At 47.0% G+C, this 21068-nt stretch overlaps 1 protein-coding gene across 5 annotated transcripts in view; it reads right to left on the bottom strand.

Moving 5' to 3' along the window:
• FBRSL1 (fibrosin like 1) overlaps nt 1-21068 on the bottom strand; it is a 1250393-nt gene that overhangs the window by 324697 nt on the left and 904628 nt on the right. For all 5 annotated transcript variants that reach the window (XM_086942730.1, XM_086942733.1, XM_086942732.1 and 2 more), the window contains exon 5: nt 12796-12825. In XM_086942730.1, coding sequence (XP_086798856.1) covers nt 12796-12825 — 30 coding nt within the window. The remainder of the gene's footprint in view (nt 1-12795; nt 12826-21068) is intronic.

Here is a 21068-nt window from a genome sequence, read left to right as displayed (position 1 = left end):
CTTCTCATGGGCTGCCAACCGCGATATAAGAAACCGGGGCGGATATCTGGTGTTAATTCAACGCAGAGGCCTGAGCACCCCTGCACCTGGTTGTATTCAACAATGCTCTCTGACAATACACTGCTCACATCCTCCTCAGCCTGCCTCAAGACTAATGTGCATAATATTAAGCTGCCTTAAGATCTTCGGTCTACCTCAATTTAGCATTCAACAAGGCTACCTCAGGACTCTACCACTACCTCTGGAAGCCTCAGCACTCTTGGACTGCCGAACTCTATGTTCAAGACTGTTCTAATATGTTAAACTATCATGAAACAATGTTGTAAAGCGCTCCGATACCCATACTCCGATACTCAGGTCAGCACTATATAAAACTCCATGAATAAAAAAATTAAAATAAAGCCCTCTTCACATCATTGAACCTTGCTGCTACTTCCGCTCAAACCTTTCTGAGTCAACAAGCGCGTACCGGGTGCTATGATATGGGGATCTCACCAAATTAAAGTCCTCTGAGATCCTCAGAGCCCCCAAAGGTGTCAAAAGGTGCGTCCCCGAGATAAGTGATGAGAACAGATGGGGTAGGAGGGGGTATGGCTGCCCCAAACCCAAGAGACAGCCACACATCTTTATTGAATGAATGAGTGACCACATTCGTAAAGTGCTCGGCTACTCGGATAGTGTCCCCGCGCTAAGGCACATACAGTTCAGGGACACAGAGTTATAGGCTAAACAAACAGATTTTTAGCAGCTTAGGAAAGTATTTATAAGATGGAATGGTAGCTAATTCTAAATCGAGGCGACATGGACAGCGAAGGAAGATCCTCCGTCTCTTAAAACGTGAAACCACTATCAACGTGCATCCGCAAGTGCAAAACCATGGAAGGATAGTAGTGCAAAATCCTAGCAGTGAGATAATTGGGCCCCTCTCCATGGAGGGCCTGGTAAGCTCAACACTAGAGCCTTGATAACAATTTTCTTGCCAACCCCAAGCCAATGAAACTTTTGTAGGTACAGGGACTCGGAGGTCCGCCTGGTGATCTTAAACAGAAGAGGGGTAGTAGTGTTCTACACAATTTGCAAGTGCTTAATTAAGTAGTCTGGTGAACTTAGATACAAAACATTGTAATAGTCCAACCTGGAAAAAATCAGTGCCTAGACAACTATATTCTGTGATTCCATGGGAGAAAGGGCAAGAACGAATTCAGCATTTTCAATACCCAAAAACGTGATTTCACTACAGAGGAAACATGGGCCTTAAAAGAAAGATAACATTTGTCCATTATGATATGTTGTTTATTCATCTCCTGGACTTCCGGCCTCAGTTGTGTCTGCCATACCACGAGCACACATTGGTTGTATGTGACTTTGTGGGAAAACTATTTCATAGAATACCAGTTCTAAGAAACCATTTCACATAAACAGTTCAAATTCTCAAGAAACACAGCATCTACAGTTTGAAGAAACCAATCCATATTTTCTTTTCAAAATTGCCTTTTGCACACCTTTTAAAGGTGTGAAAGCCTTTAATCTCCAAAATGGACTCTCCGTGTTATTGTTTCTATTAAGTATGCAAAGATCTGCTTTTTTCACTCTGCTTCCCTCCCCACCATTAAGTGATGCTTAATGTTTTTTAATTGCTGTTCTGAATTAGGCCTGGGTGGCAAATTCCGTTCGTGGAATTTGGGGAATTTCGCGTTCCGCGGAGAACGCGAAATTGCCCAAAATTCAGTGTTTCCGCGACTTCGCGAAATGTATTGCTTGTTTGCGTTCTGAAAATGCGTGTTCGCAAGATTTTTCCCCCTGAGCATGCAAGCAGCGATTGCTAACAGCAAAAAAGTATTGCAAACAAGCAATTCCGCGCGTTCGCAGAATTTCTGCGTGTTCGCTGAGATTTTTTACTTTTCGCAGAGATTTGCGTAACGGGATTACGCAAATTCCGCCCAGCCCTATTCTGAATGCAACCTCACAAATTTTCATTCCAGATGCAAAGTTCCCTCCCACTTTCATTTTACCTCACTCGTGCTCCAGTCCCCTGACATGTTTTTTTTCTTTTTTTTGAAGGGGGGGGGGGGGGTTTAGAGGGACTCCTCTAACTTCTCCTTTCACCCATTTTAAAATTGGCTTATATTCCAACTTTTCCCATGCGCCTCCTTTTACCCGCCTTCTGTATCCTCATTTCTTTTGTAATCTTTCTTTAATGAAACCTTTCTCAATCCATGGTTTCATACTATTTTCTTTCTCAAATTGTAATACTATGTTCTATGATTGGAATTCACAATGCAAACCACATTTATTTTTGAAGCACCGTTTTTATGAGCGAATTAATAATTACTTTTTTTGTTTAACTGTTCTCGGGTTTTTTCTGCCAGCTGTATTTTTAATACTTTATTTCAACACTACATGGGTTTTCAATTATGTGGGTTCTCAGTAATGCATTGCTATAATTTTGCTTTCCTCTAGAGTTATATACCACAGGGGACATATACTCGTATTAATGCATATCTTTGTCTCTTAACCCGCCACCTCGTTTCCTATATCTGGGAGTCATCAATGAAAGAGTCTGTTCCATTCCCAGAGTAGTGCAATGGGGGCAGGAGGGCTCCTTTAATAGGAAATCAAGAGTAATTTTGGCCCCATATGTAAAACTCTAAGCAGTCAACAATGTTCTTCATTAACCAGCTGCAATAATTGGTGCTAGGGATGTAGAAAGAGAGAAGGGACAACAGATACAATGGTTTAGACACTCAGAGTCTGAAAACGCTTCCATTGCTCGTCTTCATAGGAAATGTCTTCATTACTGGATTTACGTAACACTTAGACCCAAGTGCAAGCAGTCTGAGGTAATAAGTAGGATTAAGTAATGTTATTAAAACTCGTTTGTGAGCCTGAGGGGCCACGATGCCCACAAGTGCTTTGCTGCGCGAGGCCGCGCATTCACCTGTCATGGCCGCTCCAGTTCCCGCCGGCGGGAGTCTCAGGTCCCGCATTCTGAGACCTAATCAATGGCGTTCAGATTTCAATTTCTCCACTACAAGGTGAAGCCAAACCTCATCTAACAGACGTCAGCCTCAGCTCTAACGCAGCCCGCCAGGCCGGGCGGTGTAATTTAAACAATCATTAGCGGCACTGCAGAATAATAAAACGACATGTCACTTACAACTTGATCTGAGCTTTGATGGGCAGATCTTTTAAAGCAGTTGTGTAAACCACTGCCTTTAGTTCTCCGCGAGCTGCTTGGTTTAACCCTCCCCGGCTCGCAAGCTCGCAGACGACAAGGGCGGGCGATTATGCCAAGGGGTACCGTCAAACCCAGAGAGAGAGAGAGGAATAGTGCTTACATCCATATAGTACACAGGGGACAACCTTTATGAATGGTTGCCTGCCCACAAAGACGGGGGGGTGTCTTACATTGAGGGGAGGGACTCCAGTTAGATCACAAAAACAGAAAAGGTCCCATCCACCCGCATGAACTACACCTTCTAAATTTCCAGTTCTCTATGGTCTACCCATGTGTCCCCCCCTTGCCCGTCTGCTGCTCCATAACTCTTCCTGGAGCGTGAGGGCACAGCTGGCAGACACAATGCTAGGGTACATAGGTTTGGCTTGCTAACCTTGTTGAGCCCTTGGCACTGCCACTAAATGTTGTAGTGCTTATATAGCGCACAATCACCCCAAGGGGTATCACGGCGTTGTACACATACCGCTCTGGAACCCATCCTGGCCTTTCCATGTGAAGTGCCCACTCCTGGGCCCCCCAAGGTGAGGCCAGGCATCCCGGCGCTGTTGGGGCCGTTGTGGAGATTAAGCAAGCTATTGCCCAGAGTTGCAGAGTGGGACCAATGATTAGAATAGGCACCAAGGCGAGAATTATCAGGTCCGAGGAAATTGAGCCCAAGACCCGCAGAGGCAGGAATTGAACCCTGGTCCCGGCCAGACTACTGCATCAGGGTCTGCCGCTCTAACCATTGAGCCACACTTCTCCACAGTAGTCCTGACTGAACCACAGTGCCCACCTCCCCATCGCTGGCGTCTCAGTGTGGAGCCAGGTGCCAACTTCTCCGATGATCAAGCCTCCGATAAATGAGAAGTATGCGTTGTTGACCAACAACCTTGAACGTGGGAGTCAAAGAACCTGGCATGAGATGGGTTTGGTTTATCACAGACTTGGTCAGTCGGGGAGGGGTGTACCTTGTGTACACACAGTGGATGTCTAAGCTCTAGCTGTAGCAGGCCTCATAAGGTCAACATCTGTCTGCCTAAAGGATGCACTTGAGGGTCAGACCCAATGACTTCTTGGAAACTTGACTTACCACTGTTCCTATTGGAGTTTGATGTTAACACTCTGGGTGCATCTCACTGCAAAGAAGCACATCTGGTTTGATGGTGGGCCTCTGAAGAGTTTAGTACATGCACCATCGTTTCACTCACTAACACTGTTACTTACTCTTATAAACAAAGAGCCAGGTTGTAGCCAAGGTCTTGGGACGCAACACTCATGGTTTTTTGACTTGCTACAGAAGGGAGGTAGACGTTCTAGAAACAAGTTAAACATCTGTAAACTGTCCTTACCAGTCACAGCTTAAATACTGGCACAATTAAAGTGTACAGATCTTTGTATCGGAATGGTTTATCACCTGCTCAGACATCGCAAACAACTTACATTGCCATTGAAATTTTGTAAAATTGACCAAAATTTGCAGCTGAGAAACATACTCAGTGACACCTCTTTCTACACTGTGTGGCTGTCCTAGGCAGGCAAAGCCCTCTCAAGAGAAGGTCCTGCTGTGCCATACAAGTTGCTGGATATAAGCCAGGTGGTACAAGCGAGAGGTAGGTAGGTCTTTCCTGAAAAAGTGCCTTATCTTTATCTCAGAAGGTTGTGAAACAAATTATACGAATACTGGTATATGTATGGCCTACTCTCTCTCGCATCAGGTTTAAAACCAAGCAAAGCCGAAAAGTTGAGGGGTGACAGCACAGGCCGCAAACCTATGTGACATGACAGGGCTTTTATTCAATCATGGGGTGACTTAATCTACCCGTTGCAAATATATGAATTATTATTCAAAGCAAATAGACCTGCTTGGCATTTTTAATCTGGTTCGAAACATAACAAAATTCTGCTGTTGAGGGAAAAAACAACAAAAAAGTAAAGACAATGATTCCATGACATAAAGAATGTAGTGTGTAGTGATTCAGAGTATGCCTGGGATGTAAAATAGTCCCTAGTGCATTGTGATGCAAGCACTCCTTAGCAGGTGGAGTAAGACTTCAAACAGCCAATAGAATGAATGATAGAAAAATACTTCTATGGGAGCTGCCAAAGCCCCAGCCCATGTCTACTTTAAACAATTTGTAACAATAGGCCACGCAGACAGCGGTTCTGTCGGGCCAGACGTAAAAATTGAATATTACTTTTTCAGTCGCCCCTCCTCTCTTTTTAAGATGCCACGGGCCTTTGGGAGGGACCACAGGCTTCCGAAATCCTGTTGACCACGCAACCCTAGTTCTTTTACTGTATGAAAAAGCCCTCCTCCAAAACACAGACATGCCTCTCTACAGCCTTCAGAGAAAAATAAAAAGTCCAAAAGCAAAAAATAAAAACACTCCATCGCTATTTTATCAACAGTCAGTGCAGACGACATTTTATTATTTTACAGTGACATGTGAACGCCCCGAGGCTGCTACAATACCGAAAACCATATTTTTTTTAAATGCCAATTGATTTTTCAACGAGAAACACGTTCTACTCTTTCCTTTTTCTTGTTAAATTTTTTATTAACCATCCAAATAAATGTCAGGCCTGTTGTCTGAAGTCTGCACGATGGAGCATTGCACAATTTATGTGGGATGGATTCTTGCTTATAAATTTCACCCTGTGCAGACACATGTTGCGTGCACACACACGCCTATGCTACAAAATGAAAATGTCCTTACTTCAAAAGGAAAAAGAAAGCCTCCCAAAGAAGGCTATTTATGTTCACAACATAACAGATTTTCGACAGGAAATTGGATTTTCTTTAAGAAGCTGATCACAGAAAATGCCAGAAGAATGTTATAAGAAGCGTACACAGGTCTCTTGAATGGGCTTTTGCACAACAATTACACAATCCATACAGATTTCGGCTTATACTTTTTCTTGAAACATCAGAACAAAAAACAAAACCTTTTAAGATTTACAGGCCAAGAATTGGAAGTAAACAGTGATTTCATTTTTTCAGGTGCCAGCAATAGGAAATTTAAATTACGTTAATTTACTCGCACAACACTTATTCTAAGAAATCTAGGTTTGAGTTTTGATTTATGTCTATCCTCACTTCCCCCTTTACGTCATTCCTTTAATTAAAACTAGTAGGCGGTGTAAGTGGCTACTTTCCAATCTTCACTGCTCTGCTTAGTACAACCACTGCTCCTAAGTAACCCCTCTGTGGAGCTACCCTGAGACGGCAAAGGCTGGAGTATTGCAATGTGGTCCACACGAGTGGGGAATCCAAGTTTATGGTTTTGTTTTAATTGGTCCAGACCTTGGCAGCATGGATGTTACTCAACAGGAGAGCATTAACCCTGCCTTAAAAGCTCTCCCTGTCTCCTGGATGGACCCGGGATGAGTTAAAAGTTTTATGCAACAAGCATAAGGTTCACTTGGACAAGGGATCCCTGAGCAGGCAAATCACAAACCATTAACCAGAAGAAATGCAAAACTGCAAAGGAAGAGTCCTTGGCGCTAAATTATGAAGCACAGTAAATCCTGCCATGAAATGTACCACCAGCGTAGTTACTACTCAGGTAAGCTATGAGAACAGAACTTCCCAAACAATCAGAAGGCTCGGAATGGAGACCACGAGAAGCAATGCCAGTCGGACGTGGAATCCTTGTCGTCCGCTACACAGGGCCTTGGACACCAAGAACAAACAACAGTCATCCGTACCTCATGGTTACTAACCCGTTCAGGACCGATGGATGCATAACCCTCATTAGGTGCTGAACGAGGGGCCTACCGTAGCGACCCTCCTCTTATACCATATAACTGCCGCAAAGACATCTACACGTGTGATCAGTGGATAGCATATATTCCATGTATGGTGCTACAGAAAACAGATGTAAGATAAATAAATGTGAAGCTCTTTCAATTTCCTGATCTGGCTTTTTGGCCCTGATTCCAGTACATCCAGGGTTTCAGCCCTCCTTTCCAGAACTAACGCCCTGATCCCCACGGATACGGTGTTTCCTCTCTACTTTCCAGAACTAACACTGAAGCCCTTGTTCCCCATTGATACGGTGTTTCGTCCCTCTTTTTCAGAACTAACACTGTAGCCCCTGTTACCCATTGATACAGTGTTTCCTCCCTCCATTCCAGAATTAACACTGAAGTCCCTGTTCCCCATCGATACAGTGTTTCGTCCCTCCTTTCCAGAACTAACGCTGTAGCCCCTGTTCCCCATTGATACGGTGTTTCGTCCCTCCATACAACAACTAACTCTGAAGCCCCTGATCCCCACTGATACAGTGTTTCGTCCCTTCTTTCCAGAACTATCACTGTAGCCCCTGTTCCCCATTGAAACGGTGTTTCGTCCCTCCATACAAGAACTAACTCTGAAGCCCCTGATCCCCACTGATACAGTGTTTCGTCCCTTCTTTCCAGAACTATCACTGTAGCCCCTGTTCGCCATTGAAACGGTGTTTCGTCAATCAATCAATCAATCAATCATGGGCATTTGTATAGCGCGCTACTCACCCGGAAGGGTCTCAAGGCGCTTCGTCCCTTCTTTCCAGAACTAACGCTGAAGCCCCTGTTACCCATTGATACAGTGTTTCCTCCCTCCATTCCAGAATTAACGCTGAAGTCCCTGTTCCCCATTGATACAGTGTTTCGTCCCTCTTTTCCAGAACTAACGCTGAAGTCCCTGTTCCCCATTGATACAGTGTTTCGTCCCTCTTTTCCAGAACTAACACTGTAGCCCCTGTTCCCCATTGATACGGTGTTTCGTCCCTCTATACAAGAACTAACGCTGAAGCCCCTGTTACCCATTGATACAGTGTTTCCTCCCTCCATTCCAGAATTAACGCTGAAGTCCCTGTTCCCCACTGATACAGTGTTTCGTCCCTCTTTTCCAGAACTAACACTGTAGCCCCTGTTCCCCATTGATACGGTGTTTCGTCCCTCTATACAAGAACTAACGCTGAAGCCCCTGTTACCCATTGATACAGTGTTTCCTCCCACCATTCCAGAATTAACTCTGAAGTCCCTGTTCCCCATTGATACAGTGTTTCGTCCCTCTTTTCCAGAACTAACACCGTAGCCCCTGTTCCCCATTGATACAGTGTTTCCTCCCTCCATTCCAGAATTAACGCTGAAGTCCCTGTTCCCCATTGATACAGTGTTTCCTCCCTCCATTCCAGAATTAACGCTGAAGTCCCTGTTCCCCACTGATCCAGTGTTTCGTCCCTCCTTTCCAGAACTAATGCTGAAGCCCCTGATCCCCACTGATACAGTGTTTCGTCCCTCTTTTCCAGAACTAACGCTGAAGTCCCTTTTCCCCACTGATACAGTGTTTCGTCCCTCCTTTCCAGAACTAATGCTGTAGCCCCTGTTACCCATTGATACAGTGTTTCCTCCCTCCATTCCAGAATTAACGCTGAAGTCCCTGATCCCCACTGATACAGTGTTTCGTCCCTCCTTTCCAGAACTAATGCTGAAGCCCCTGTTACCCATTGATACAGTGTTTCCTCCCTCCATTCCAGAACTAACGCTGAAGCCCCTGTTCCCCATTGATACAGTGTTTCGTCCCTCCTTTCCAGAATTAACGCTGAAGTCCCTGTTCCCCATTGATACAGTGTTTCATCCCTCTTTTACAGAACTAACGCTGAAGCCCCTGTTCCCCATTGATACAGTGTTTCGTCCCTCCTTTCCAGAACTAACGCCCTGATCCCCACGGATACGGTGTTTCCTCTCTACTTTCCAGAACTAACACTGAAGCCCTTGTTCCCCATTGATACGGTGTTTCGTCCCTCTTTTTCAGAACTAACACTGTAGCCCCTGTTACCCATTGATACAGTGTTTCCTCCCTCCATTCCAGAATTAACGCTGAAGTCCCTGTTCCCCATCGATACAGTGTTTCGTCCCTCCTTTCCAGAACTAACGCTGTAGCCCCTGTTCCCCATTGATACGGTGTTTCGTCCCTCCATACAAGAACTAACTCTGAAGCCCCTGATCCCCACTGATACAGTGTTTCGTCCCTTCTTTCCAGAACTATCACTGTAGCCCCTGTTCCCCATTGAAACGGTGTTTCGTCCCTCCATACAAGAACTAACTCTGAAGCCCCTGATCCCCACTGATACAGTGTTTCGTCCCTTCTTTCCAGAACTATCACTGTAGCCCCTGTTCGCCATTGAAACGGTGTTTCGTCAATCAATCAATCAATCAATCAATCATGGGCATTTGTATAGCGCGCTACTCACCCGGAAGGGTCTCAAGGCGCTTCGTCCCTTCTTTCCAGAACTAACGCTGAAGCCCCTGTTACCCATTGATACAGTGTTTCCTCCCTCCATTCCAGAATTAACGCTGAAGTCCCTGTTCCCCATTGATACAGTGTTTCGTCCCTCTTTTCCAGAACTAACGCTGAAGTCCCTGTTCCCCATTGATACAGTGTTTCGTCCCTCTTTTCCAGAACTAACACTGTAGCCCCTGTTCCCCATTGATACGGTGTTTCGTCCCTCTATACAAGAACTAACGCTGAAGCCCCTGTTACCCATTGATACAGTGTTTCCTCCCTCCATTCCAGAATTAACGCTGAAGTCCCTGTTCCCCACTGATACAGTGTTTCGTCCCTCTTTTCCAGAACTAACACTGTAGCCCCTGTTCCCCATTGATACGGTGTTTCGTCCCTCTATACAAGAACTAACGCTGAAGCCCCTGTTACCCATTGATACAGTGTTTCCTCCCTCCATTCCAGAATTAACGCTGAAGTCCCTGTTCCCCATTGATACAGTGTTTCCTCCCTCCATTCCAGAATTAACGCTGAAGTCCCTGTTCCCCACTGATCCAGTGTTTCGTCCCTCCTTTCCAGAACTAATGCTGAAGCCCCTGATCCCCACTGATACAGTGTTTCGTCCCTCTTTTCCAGAACTAACGCTGAAGTCCCTTTTCCCCACTGATACAGTGTTTCGTCCCTCCTTTCCAGAACTAATGCTGTAGCCCCTGTTACCCATTGATACAGTGTTTCCTCCCTCCATTCCAGAATTAACGCTGAAGTCCCTGATCCCCACTGATACAGTGTTTCGTCCCTCCTTTCCAGAACTAATGCTGAAGCCCCTGATCCCCACTGATACAGTGTTTCGTCCCTCCTTTCCAGAATTAACGCTGAAGTCCCTGTTCCCCATTGATACAGTGTTTCGTCCCTCTTTTCCAGAACTAACGCTGAAGCCCCTGTTCCCCATTGATACAGTGTTTCGTCCCTCTTTTCCAGAACTAACGCTGAAGCCCCTGTTCCCCATTGATACAGTGTTTCGTCCCTCCTTTCCAGAATTAACGCTGAAGTCCCTGTTCCCCATTGATACAGTGTTTCGTCCCTCTTTTCCAGAACTAACGCTGAAGCCCCTGTTCCCCATTGATACAGTGTTTCGTCCCTCCTTTCCAGAATTAACGCTGAAGTCCCTGTTCCCCATTGATACAGTGTTTCATCCCTCTTTTCCAGAACTAACGCTGAAGCCCCTGTTCCCCATTGATACAGTGTTTCGTCCCTCCTTTCCAGAATTAACGCTGAAGTCCCTGTTCCCCATTGATACAGTGTTTCGTCCCTCTTTTCCAGAACTAACACTGTAGCCCCTGTTCCCCATTGATACGGTGTTTCGTCCCTCTATACAAGAACTAACGCTGAAGCCCCTGATCCCCATTGATACAGTGTTTCCTCCCTCCTTTCCAGAATTAACGCTGAAGTCCCTGTTCCCCATTGATACAGTGTTTCGTCCCTCTTTTCCAGAACTAACACTGTAGCCCCTGTTCCCCATTGATACGGTGTTTCGTCCCTTCTTTCCAGAACTAACGCTGAAGACGCTGTTCCCCATTGATACAGTGTTTCGTCCCTCCTTTCCAGAACTAACGCTGTAGCCCCTGTTCCCCATTGATACGGTGTTTCGTCCCTTCTTTCCAGAACTAACGCTGAAGCCCCTGTTACCCATTGATACAGTGTTTCCTCCCTCCTTTCCAGAATTAACGCTGAAGTCCCTGTTCCCCATTGATACAGTGTTTCGTCCCTCTTTTCCAGAACTAACACTGTAGCCCCTGTTCCCCATTGATACAGTGTTTCGTCCCTTCTTTCCAGAACTAACGCTGAAGACGCTGTTCCCCATTGATACAGTGTTTCGTCCCTTCTTTCCAGAACTAACGCTGAAGACGCTGTTCCCCATTGATACAGTGTTTCGTCCCTTCTTTCCAGAATTAACGCTGAAGCCCCTGTTCCCCATTGATACGGTGTTTCGTCCCTCTATACAAGAACTAACGCTGAAGCCCCTGTTACCCATTGATACAGTGTTTCCTCCCTCCATTCCAGAATTAACGCTGAAGTCCCTGTTCCCCACTGATACAGTGTTTCGTCCCTCCTTTCCAGAATTAACGCTGAAGTCCCTGTTCCCCATTGATACAGTGTTTCGTCCCTCTTTTCCAGAACTAACACTGTAGCCCCTGTTCCCCATTGATACGGTGTTACGTCCCTTCTTTCCAGAACTAACGCTGAAGACGCTGTTCCCCATTGATACTGTGTTTCGTCCCTTCTTTCCAGAACTAACGCTGAAGACGCTGTTCCCCATTGATACAGTGTTTCGTCCCTTCTTTCCAGAACTAACGCTGAAGACGCTGTTCCCCATTGATACTGTGTTTCGTCCCTTCTTTCCAGAACTAACGCTGAAGACGCTGTTCCCCATTGATACAGTGTTTCGTCCCTTATTTCCAGAACTAACACTGTAGCCCCTGTTCCCCATTGATACAGTGTTTCGTCCCTTCTTTCCAGAATTAACGCTGAAGCCCCTGTTCCCCATTGATACGGTGTTTCGTCCCTCTATACAAGAACTAACGCTGAAGCCCCTGTTACCCATTGATACAGTGTTTCCTCCCTCCATTCCAGAATTAACGCTGAAGTCCCTGTTCCCCATCGATACAGTGTTTCCTCCCTCCATTCCAGAACTAACGCTGAAGTCCCTGTTCCCCACTGATACAGTGTTTTGTCCCTCTTTTCCAGAACTAACACCGTAGCCCCTGTTCCCCATTGATACAGTGTTTCCTCCCTCCATTCCAGAATTAACGCTGAAGCCCCTGATCCCCATTGATACAGTGTTTCGTTCCTCCTTTCTAGAAATCAAGTAGTAGCCCCTATCCTCATTGAGAAAGTTTCGTCCCATTTCGCACCTATTACCGCTCAGGGCGATCCCTGACTTTGCCGCCCTTCGCAGGTAGGAGGTAGGAGCGGGGGCTGGGGCAGTCAACAGATGAATTATTCCGGGGGTGGGGGGGAGGGGGTGGGGAGGGGGGGTTCGACAGGCGACTTGTTATCGGGGGTGGAGGGGAGTTCTAGTTGACAGATGATTTGCTCACCTCCGCCACCCCCAAAAAGAGTGCCCCCCCCCCCCCCCGCCAGCTTTGCATCAACTTCACATGCACAGAGACAAATTGCCGAGTGATGGGCTCTGGTCCACACAATGACGTGATTTCATACAATGTACTGAATTTTCGAAGTGCTGACGTCACAACAGAGGGTACCACGTGCAAGAGGTAGATAAGAACAGCAGAGGGATCAGCCTTACCTTTTCTTCGATGTCACCTTCGCTGTCGCACTGCAGATAAAAAAAGAAAACAGACATTTTGTGAAACAGTGCACAACATTTATTGATTAATTACATTTTATTTTTACTTATGAGTATTTTACATTTGTTTCTTGTGTTTGGGCGCCAAAACACAGTAAATTATCTATTTATCTTGTATTGAACTCTGGAAGTGGATGGGCCACAGTCTGACAATCACTTGCACAAGCCAGTCTTTCATCTCTAGAACATGGAAGTGAGACTGTGCCAGACACACGCTGTGCCCCAGACTCACATGCTGTGCAAGGGCGCCCACCTCCCAGTGCCACCTACAAGGCTTGTAGGGTCTATCAAGGGCGAGGTCGATGGCACCTTCTGACAAGATGCCAATCAGGAGCCAAACCCTGACTGGTATCACCCAACCCAGGCTGGCAGGACAAAAAGGCTACAGAGAGCCCACCCTAGCCATGCAGGACTCCTACAATCTCCCCGCTATTCCACCCCAGGATGGCTGGAGCCAAGCGAGGTCCATAAGAAGCTCACTCCAGCTCATTGAAGACCCCATGGTAGACAGACGCCCACCCCAGCTCTCAAGAGACAGCCCGTCCAACAGCAACCACCATGCAAGCATCCCCACTCCCAGCCTTCTGGTAGCATTACCTGATGCTGGTGGGCACCCACCGGGAGCCCTAGCAGGGCAGATACCCACCCCAAACGTTCAGGAGTGAACCAAGTCCACATTTTATTTTTGTTAAACCAATTTTATTTATTTTTAAATTATCATAGTCAGTTCTAAAATCATTACAGCATGATAATGGAATCCACAACAGATGACATGTTCCCAGTGGGTCAATATACTACAGACAATGGTGGATATTAAGACAGGAGGCATTGGGTCATCTTTGCATAATCAACAAAACGCATGAAACATGGTCAACTGACAGGTCATAACCATTACAAACCTTCAAGATCGCTGCACATGCGACATATCGTCTGCTCGGCACTGGTTGATAATAGCCATGGGATCCAGCTTTAATCGTGTTGTTAGGAAAGGACGTATAGCCCCTCCACTATAACGGTACACGGTCCGGCATTGCTTACGAACCAAGGTTCGTTGAGGCGGGTTATGAGCTTAGGAACAATGAAAGGGGGAGGAGGAAGGGACTACTAGGCGACTATTGCTGCTAGGTGTGGTATGTGTTAGGCGGTCACGATCCCCCATCCAACACGTCATCCCTAAACTCTTCAACGCGCACCAGCGGCTCATCTAGAAACGTATCCCACTCTAGAGTGATGGAGACCTTCCACGTGCCTCTAACCTCCTCTCTACGGAGCGCCATCTATCAGGCCTGGCCCCACTTCAGCATTGCCGCAACCCAATAGGGTAAACCGGGCAGGTGCGTATCCTCCCACTCCATGGCAATGGCTCTCCTAGCTATGGGTAGGGTAGGTCTATAAATCGATTAATGGCACCTTCTGCCTTTTTACGCCTATATAACCCCAGCAGACCCCCCTCCATAATGCCCAAGTCCTACCTCCCTGGGATGGTCGGCAGGGCATCCGTGACCACCTTCTACAGAGATTGCACTTCTGGACAAGTCCAGAACATATGCTACATGTCCGCATCTTGGGAGGCACATCAAGGGCACGTTGATACACTGCCAAATATTCGATACATGTGTGCAGGAGTGAGGTACGCTCTGTTTAAGATGTTGCAATGGATATATTGGATTTTCATGTTGTAAGAAACTTTAAACGTATACACAAGGGCCCTGTCCACTCTCTCTCTGTATGTCTAGTGTTCTAAGTGTTGTCTAGTGGATTAAAACAGGATTTGTGGTGTAGAAACCATCACGTGAACCACGTGATGTGGCGCCATTCACTGCCCATCACATGAATCGCATGTATTAGGGAGTGTATGACGGGTTCTGTGTCCATGATCTGCCAATTCCGCTGCAGTTTGGCAAGAAGAGTTCGATGAGCTAAGAAATGACCCACAGGTAGGGCATAATCCATGGAGAGGTGCTCGAATGGCACAAAGGGTAGGGCATAATCCATGGAGAGGTGCTCGAATGGCACAAGGGTAGGGAATAATCCACGGAGAAGTGCTCGAATGGCACACGGGTAGGGCATAATCCATGGAGAGGGGCTCGAATGGCACAAGGGTAGGGCATAATCCATGGAGAGGTGCTCGAATGGCACAAGGGTAGGGAATAATCCACGGAGAGGTGCTCGAATGGCACACGGGTAGGGCATAATCCATGAAGAGGTGCACGAATGGCACAAGGGTAGGGCATAATCCATGGAGAGGTGCTCGAATGGCACAAGGATAGGGCATAATCCATGGAGATGTGCTCGAATGGCACAAGGGTAGGGCATAATCCATGGAGAGGTGCTCGAATGGCACAAGGATAGGGCATAATCCATGGAGATGTGCTCGAATGGCACAAGGGTAGGGCATAATCCATGAAGAGGTGCACAAGGGTAGGGGATAATCCGTGGAGATGTGTTCGAATGGCACAAGGGTAGGGCATAGTCCGTGGAGAGATGCTCGAATGGCACAAGGGTAGGGCATAATCTGTGTAGAGGTGCTCGAATGGCACAAGGGTAGGGCTTAATCCGTGGAAAGGTGCTCAAATGTCACATGGGTAGGGCATAATCCATGGAGATGGTCTCGAATGGCACAATGGTAGAGAATATTCCATGGAGAGGGGCTCGAATGGCACAATGATAGGGCATAATCCATGGAGAGGTGCTCAAATGGCACAAGGCTAGCATTTTGGAACAGGGCGCCCAGGGGATCTACCACCACTGACTCCCCGAGTTCTATCCCCTCCCTCAGAAGGAGTTCCCTGAAAGGGTGCAAGGAGCTAATACGCATTTCTGGTGTGCACGGCGTCAAGGTCGGGGCTAGTCTGAGGCTTCTATTATACCTAGTATATGCAATGGACAGGAGCTTATTAGAATGTAGAGGGAGTTCACCCATTGGTAATAACTCGTGGACCACTTGGGCGGCATGACCCAGTGTGCGAAGTCCCGCTGGTTGGTGTCCAGTTGGCCGCCAACCCCCACCAGAGGGCTGCAATCAGGGGGGCACTGACTGTGCACCTGCTGAGAACGTCTTCTCCTCTGCGCCCCCATATGCAATACGGTGCGGGCGCAGAGGTAAAGGGATTACCTCATTTGCATGGGCCACGCCCCCTTCAAATGAGGGAAAGCCCTCTGATGATAGCGCTGGTGCTTTATGTGCGCCAGCACGATCGGTGTTACAGAAGTGGCCACACAAGTGTCTTCGGCCTCTTCTGTAATACCAAAGTGCCCCGGGGGCACGCAAAGCGGGAACACACGCCCTTTACGCCCCCGGGGCACTTGTATAATACGGCCCCAGCTGTACATAACGCCCCGATCAAATCTGGAAATATCTTTCGCCCTCCCATGCTGCACTGCACTCAGAGTAACTGGAGAAGTGCCTGGAACCTCCCAGGCTATGCTGTGTTCAGAGCACAGGAGGACATGCCTGGAAAGAGGCTACTGCAGAAGTATGCTATCCTGGCAAACTGGAAACAAAGAATCTGAACTGTAATGAGCACGACAGAGGGTCAAAGAGGTGAGCACAGATCTATTTATATTCTGTGCAACTTTGTAACAGGCAACAGCAAAGAACAAAACAGGCAAACTTGTATTTTACCATTCACAGGGCTAAAGTGGGCCACTATTGTGGCTCTAAAAGCGCCACTCACACCATCACGGATTATTTAGGATGCGGATGCTAAGAGCTTCATGAACCGAGCACTCTGATTGGCCGTGACCACCCGCATAGCTTGCTTTATAAAGTTTGGGCCCAAAAACTGCACATAAAACCCAACTCCAAAATTATATTAAAACTAGGAAAGATGAACAGTGCACACTTCAAGGCCCTCTGCTCCTTGGCTCTCGGACAACTTATGACACAGCTTTCATGGCGGCCACAGCAGCGAGGCTTTCAAAAGAGGCACTCCCATTAGCATCAGTGAAAGGTGTATTATCGATCGGCGCATTACGCTCCCGGACAACCTAACAAGCGTCTGCGCAGTCCCTAACAACGCCACTTGCCCTCATCATCATTCATTTTTTAGTGCCGAGGCAAAGAAAAAAATGAATCTGTTGGACGGTGGCGTGAATACAAACCGCTGGGCAACGCTGAGCCATATTCTCTGGGGAACTGAACAAATGTGGACAATTTCAAATAAAATACCAGAAAAAAAAGGCACTGGTAATTATCCACAGACCTACAGCACCAAATGCCCCATCATGACTGCTTGTATAAGGATGTGGCAATGTGTCTTGAGTGTGCCCTTAGCGTGAGCACAATTATGACTTTAGGGGATTGAGGTAATAGGTTGTATGTTTGCATGGGGTTCACATAGAACATTTGCCCCTAACTATTTCACAGCACCACTGTCTGAACCTTCAATTTTTTTTGTTATTCTTCCATTTTAAAGTTTGCTCCGAAATAGAGGCGTGTTAGCCATAATCTGAAAGGACTCAAAATGGCTGCCCATTTGCTCGGGCAGCCATTTTGTTTCTCAGAGGTGGAGTAGAACAAAACCTTGCATTTACCAATATTTTAATTCCAATTGCACTTTACGATTAAACATATCCTGTTGTAAAAGACTGGGAAGCAAACGTTTACAGTCAAAAATGTTTAATTGTTTTTATTTTTTTAGGTTTATGTCACAATATTTTTGAGGAAACAGCCCCTGCAATAAGAGTAATGCTCAGGTGTGTCAAATCACTTCCTATCCTGGTAGCCGCTTGGCTACTAGATTTAGCCAGGACATGGCACAAGCAGATATCAACAGATATATCGATCTTGAGTGCTCTGAAATCTGTTGTTAGACTTTGCCATGGCGTCAAAAGTGCCCACCCAATCAAAGATGGCCTGTTCATGTAGGAACACTGAATCGTCACCCTGTAAGTGTGAAAGTGCTGGAAAAGCACCGCTTGCAGCATGACTTGGGTCAAGTGAAAAGTGCTGAAAGGAAATCAACAAAAATCCTTAAAAAAACTCTGTAATGTCCCACTTTTTGCCTAATGAAGGAACTGGAGCTTTGAAAGGTGAAGCAAACCTCCAAGATCACACAATTTGGAGAAGCGAGGCTGGGATTACAGCTAAACCTTCTAGTTCCTCACAGTGGATAAATTAACCATAGGAGCACGTCTTCTTTTTACACCACAAAAGGCCACGACCTCGAGACAAAGGCTGGCGCGGGGTTAATGTTGCGTCGCGAGGCGCCCTAAACGTGCCCCGGAGGAATGGACCGAAACTTCCTATTGACCCCAGGTTTTTTCTTTGAGAGGACTTTCAACAAAAGATCCTTTTGGGGGATGCGCAGGAGGAGGTGTTTCTGCAGAACAAGCAAACTCGAGGCGGGAAACCACACAGGGACGTTTATGTGTTTTTTTTTACCCAAACATCGCCCCAAGGAATGTTAGTGGTAAGAAGACACCAAGCCCTAAGTAACAAAAACCCCAAAAAAACAGAGAAAGTCCCGAAGGCTTTGCCTCCCACGCAGCTGTTGTCTATTGGACAAAGAGCCTGTCAAAACAGAGGGCTGGAGAAATGCGCAGAATGGGGCCCGCTAACAGCTCTGGGGCGCTACTGAAAGGGCCTTCCTCAATTACCTGGCCTTTCCAAAGGCCCCTTCGCGCCGCCTGCGCGTGAGCACATCTGTAAACAGCCATTGTGCGCCCTTCAGCGGGGCTTGTAAAGGGATTACACCCAGCTTTGGGACAACTGCCTTTTAATTCCTCCAGGAATGTTGGCAAAACAGGTCTCTAATTGAACACTAACCCCCGTCTTCATCACCCCGACACGCCCCACGTTTCACTTTGTGAACTGTTTCCTCTCACGGAGGTTCACGCCGGGACAGTCCCCTGGAGAGAGGTGATGAGAGCAAAGTGCAAACGGTGTCAGACAGGGAACGCGCACCTGTCGAGAGGATTGGACGAGAAGGGGGAGGGGAGGCCGCAGGTACACCGGGCGCACGTGTCACCCCACTTTCAGAGGAACATTCACAAGAAAGGGAAAAGAGCGCTAATGTCACTTTTATGAACGGCAAAACAACCAGAATTTTTCAGCGTCCCCTTCCTCATTGAAGGTGATGCTATGTCTTCTGGTAGAACCCCTCCAGTCTGGTGCAATGGTTTGGCCCGTTACAGCGCGTTCTAATACCAGAGCCATTTTTAGCCATGGACAAAGTCGGCAATTTCCCAGGACCCCCACTTTACAGACTCCACACGACCCTCCCCATAAAGGGACAATTTTGTACATAAAAAATAGCCTTTTTAATTTGTCATCTTGGCGTGCGTACCCTGTCTAACCTTAACCCTGGTGCTCTCAGGCGGTTGGCGGCAATGAAATCAAAGAAGCATTGGCATAGCCAATAAGTCTGACAATGGCTGCCAGGCGTTTGGCCATGTAACTTGTTTTCTCCTTGGTTTTGTAAAACTTTGTTGTTGGAACAGCAGCCAGGCCCTCACCAATATAATCAAAATATTAGCTAAAAGCAAGATTTTTTGGGGACTCAAAAATCACGCAGAGTGGTCCCTGGCTCTGAAGGGGGCTTCTATCTGCGCGGAAGTGCCTTCCGTGAACCAGCTAAATGCCGTGACGTACAGCAAATGCAGCAAATGGGTGAAGTCGGCCTGTGCCTCAGGCTGTATGCTGCAGTGGGCAGAAAAATTTGAATGTCGCCACGCACCGTCAGGCCACCAGGAAAGCAAAGACTTTGCCAACCTAACTAGCTATATATGGTTTTTTAACAAGCACTAGGTGAGCACATGAAGACCTAATGACTCTGGGAGGAAAGTAGTTCTTGCAAGCAAGAAATGAAGGTAACATAAGGACCCAATATGCATTTCTCGAAAACAGAGACACAATCCCATTGAACAAGGGGCGACGCCAAGAAAAAGCAGACCCCAGAGACAGGTGTGGGCCAGATTGGACCAACTGAAGGTGATGGCCAACTGGGGCCGCATTGTCTGAGGTCCCCAAACCTGAAATCAGAAGCCTGTAAAATTTGGATCTGTTCATATCCTCGTCTCTTTTTGCACAATCCCAAACAAGGGCTCGTCTTCCTGATTCTCATCTGCCCGAGTGTTGGCCCCATTGTGTCCAAACACCTTCCATGTTATAAAGAGTGCGCTATAAGCTACCTAACATCACATTTATGTTGTACACAGACACATACAGGCTGTTTAGTTGTCCGGTTTACCCGACATAGGATGACTTTTCTTTCGATGCTAATAGTTGTTATCTGTATAGGGCTCTCATGTACATTTATGCATTACATATCAAACAGAATAAATGGACGCAGATGATCCTGTCATACCAAGCCACGGCTTGTCACTGAAAGCCCCAATTGCCCCATAGGGCAGTCCGCCACCATCCATTCGGCCATCTTTGGAGAGGATGCTCTGGCTTCGGAAGGACACCCATCCCAAACAAAGATGGTGGAAACGGTCATGTGACTTGTCGGGGGGGCCTAGTGTCAGTCAAGGGGGGACCGCTGATTAATTGGAAAAATTCCACCACTGCCTGCTTCTCAGGGGGTCCCCAAAGCCTCGCCTGCTTACCTGAATCTCATTCGCTGGAAAAAGGGAGGGTCTGTGGATGGGTTACCGGTCCTCAAACAGAAAAGGAAGCTATGAATACGTAAATTCATTGAAAGAAACAACACTGAAAGTGGAGCTATGGGCAGCTTTGGTTAGAACACCTCAACCCATGTTTAAAGAGAGATAAAACACAGGAGTTCACCTAAAAACACATTTAAAGTGAAGTTACAGCTACAAATCAAAACACTCAGGGCCTGATTCACAAAGGACCTCCGCATTCACAGCAATGCAGTGTTGTGATTGGTCTGAGCGCTGTAGTTACGGGGCTCAGATGGGGACACGGGGCCTGGGCGTGTTCTCCACCCAGGCTGTAATGCAGCTTGGGTGGAGAACATGCAGAGTGCGCATGACTGTCCTGCCTGAGACGGGCGGTCAAAGCGTAATGCACACTTCAGTGTGCTCACCACTCCTTCCCTGCCCTGCTCTGAAAGCAGAGCAGCCTCGCCTGCCCCCATGATGCCGCAGCAGAAAAAAAAAATTATAATAACATCAAATTGTCATAATTTTATTTTTAGTTTTTTTCACTGTGGGAAAGCAGTGGGGCGACACTCCTCCGCCTTAGTGGAGGAGTCGCCACTGGTTTGGTCCTGCCGTGGCTGAATGGAGGGCAAAGGCTATGT

Source organism: Lissotriton vulgaris, chromosome 11 (genome assembly GCF_964263255.1).
Source record: "Lissotriton vulgaris chromosome 11, aLisVul1.2, whole genome shotgun sequence".
Taxonomy (NCBI): domain Eukaryota; kingdom Metazoa; phylum Chordata; class Amphibia; order Caudata; family Salamandridae; genus Lissotriton; species Lissotriton vulgaris.
This window is presented reverse-complemented; position numbering and strand designations above follow the sequence as displayed.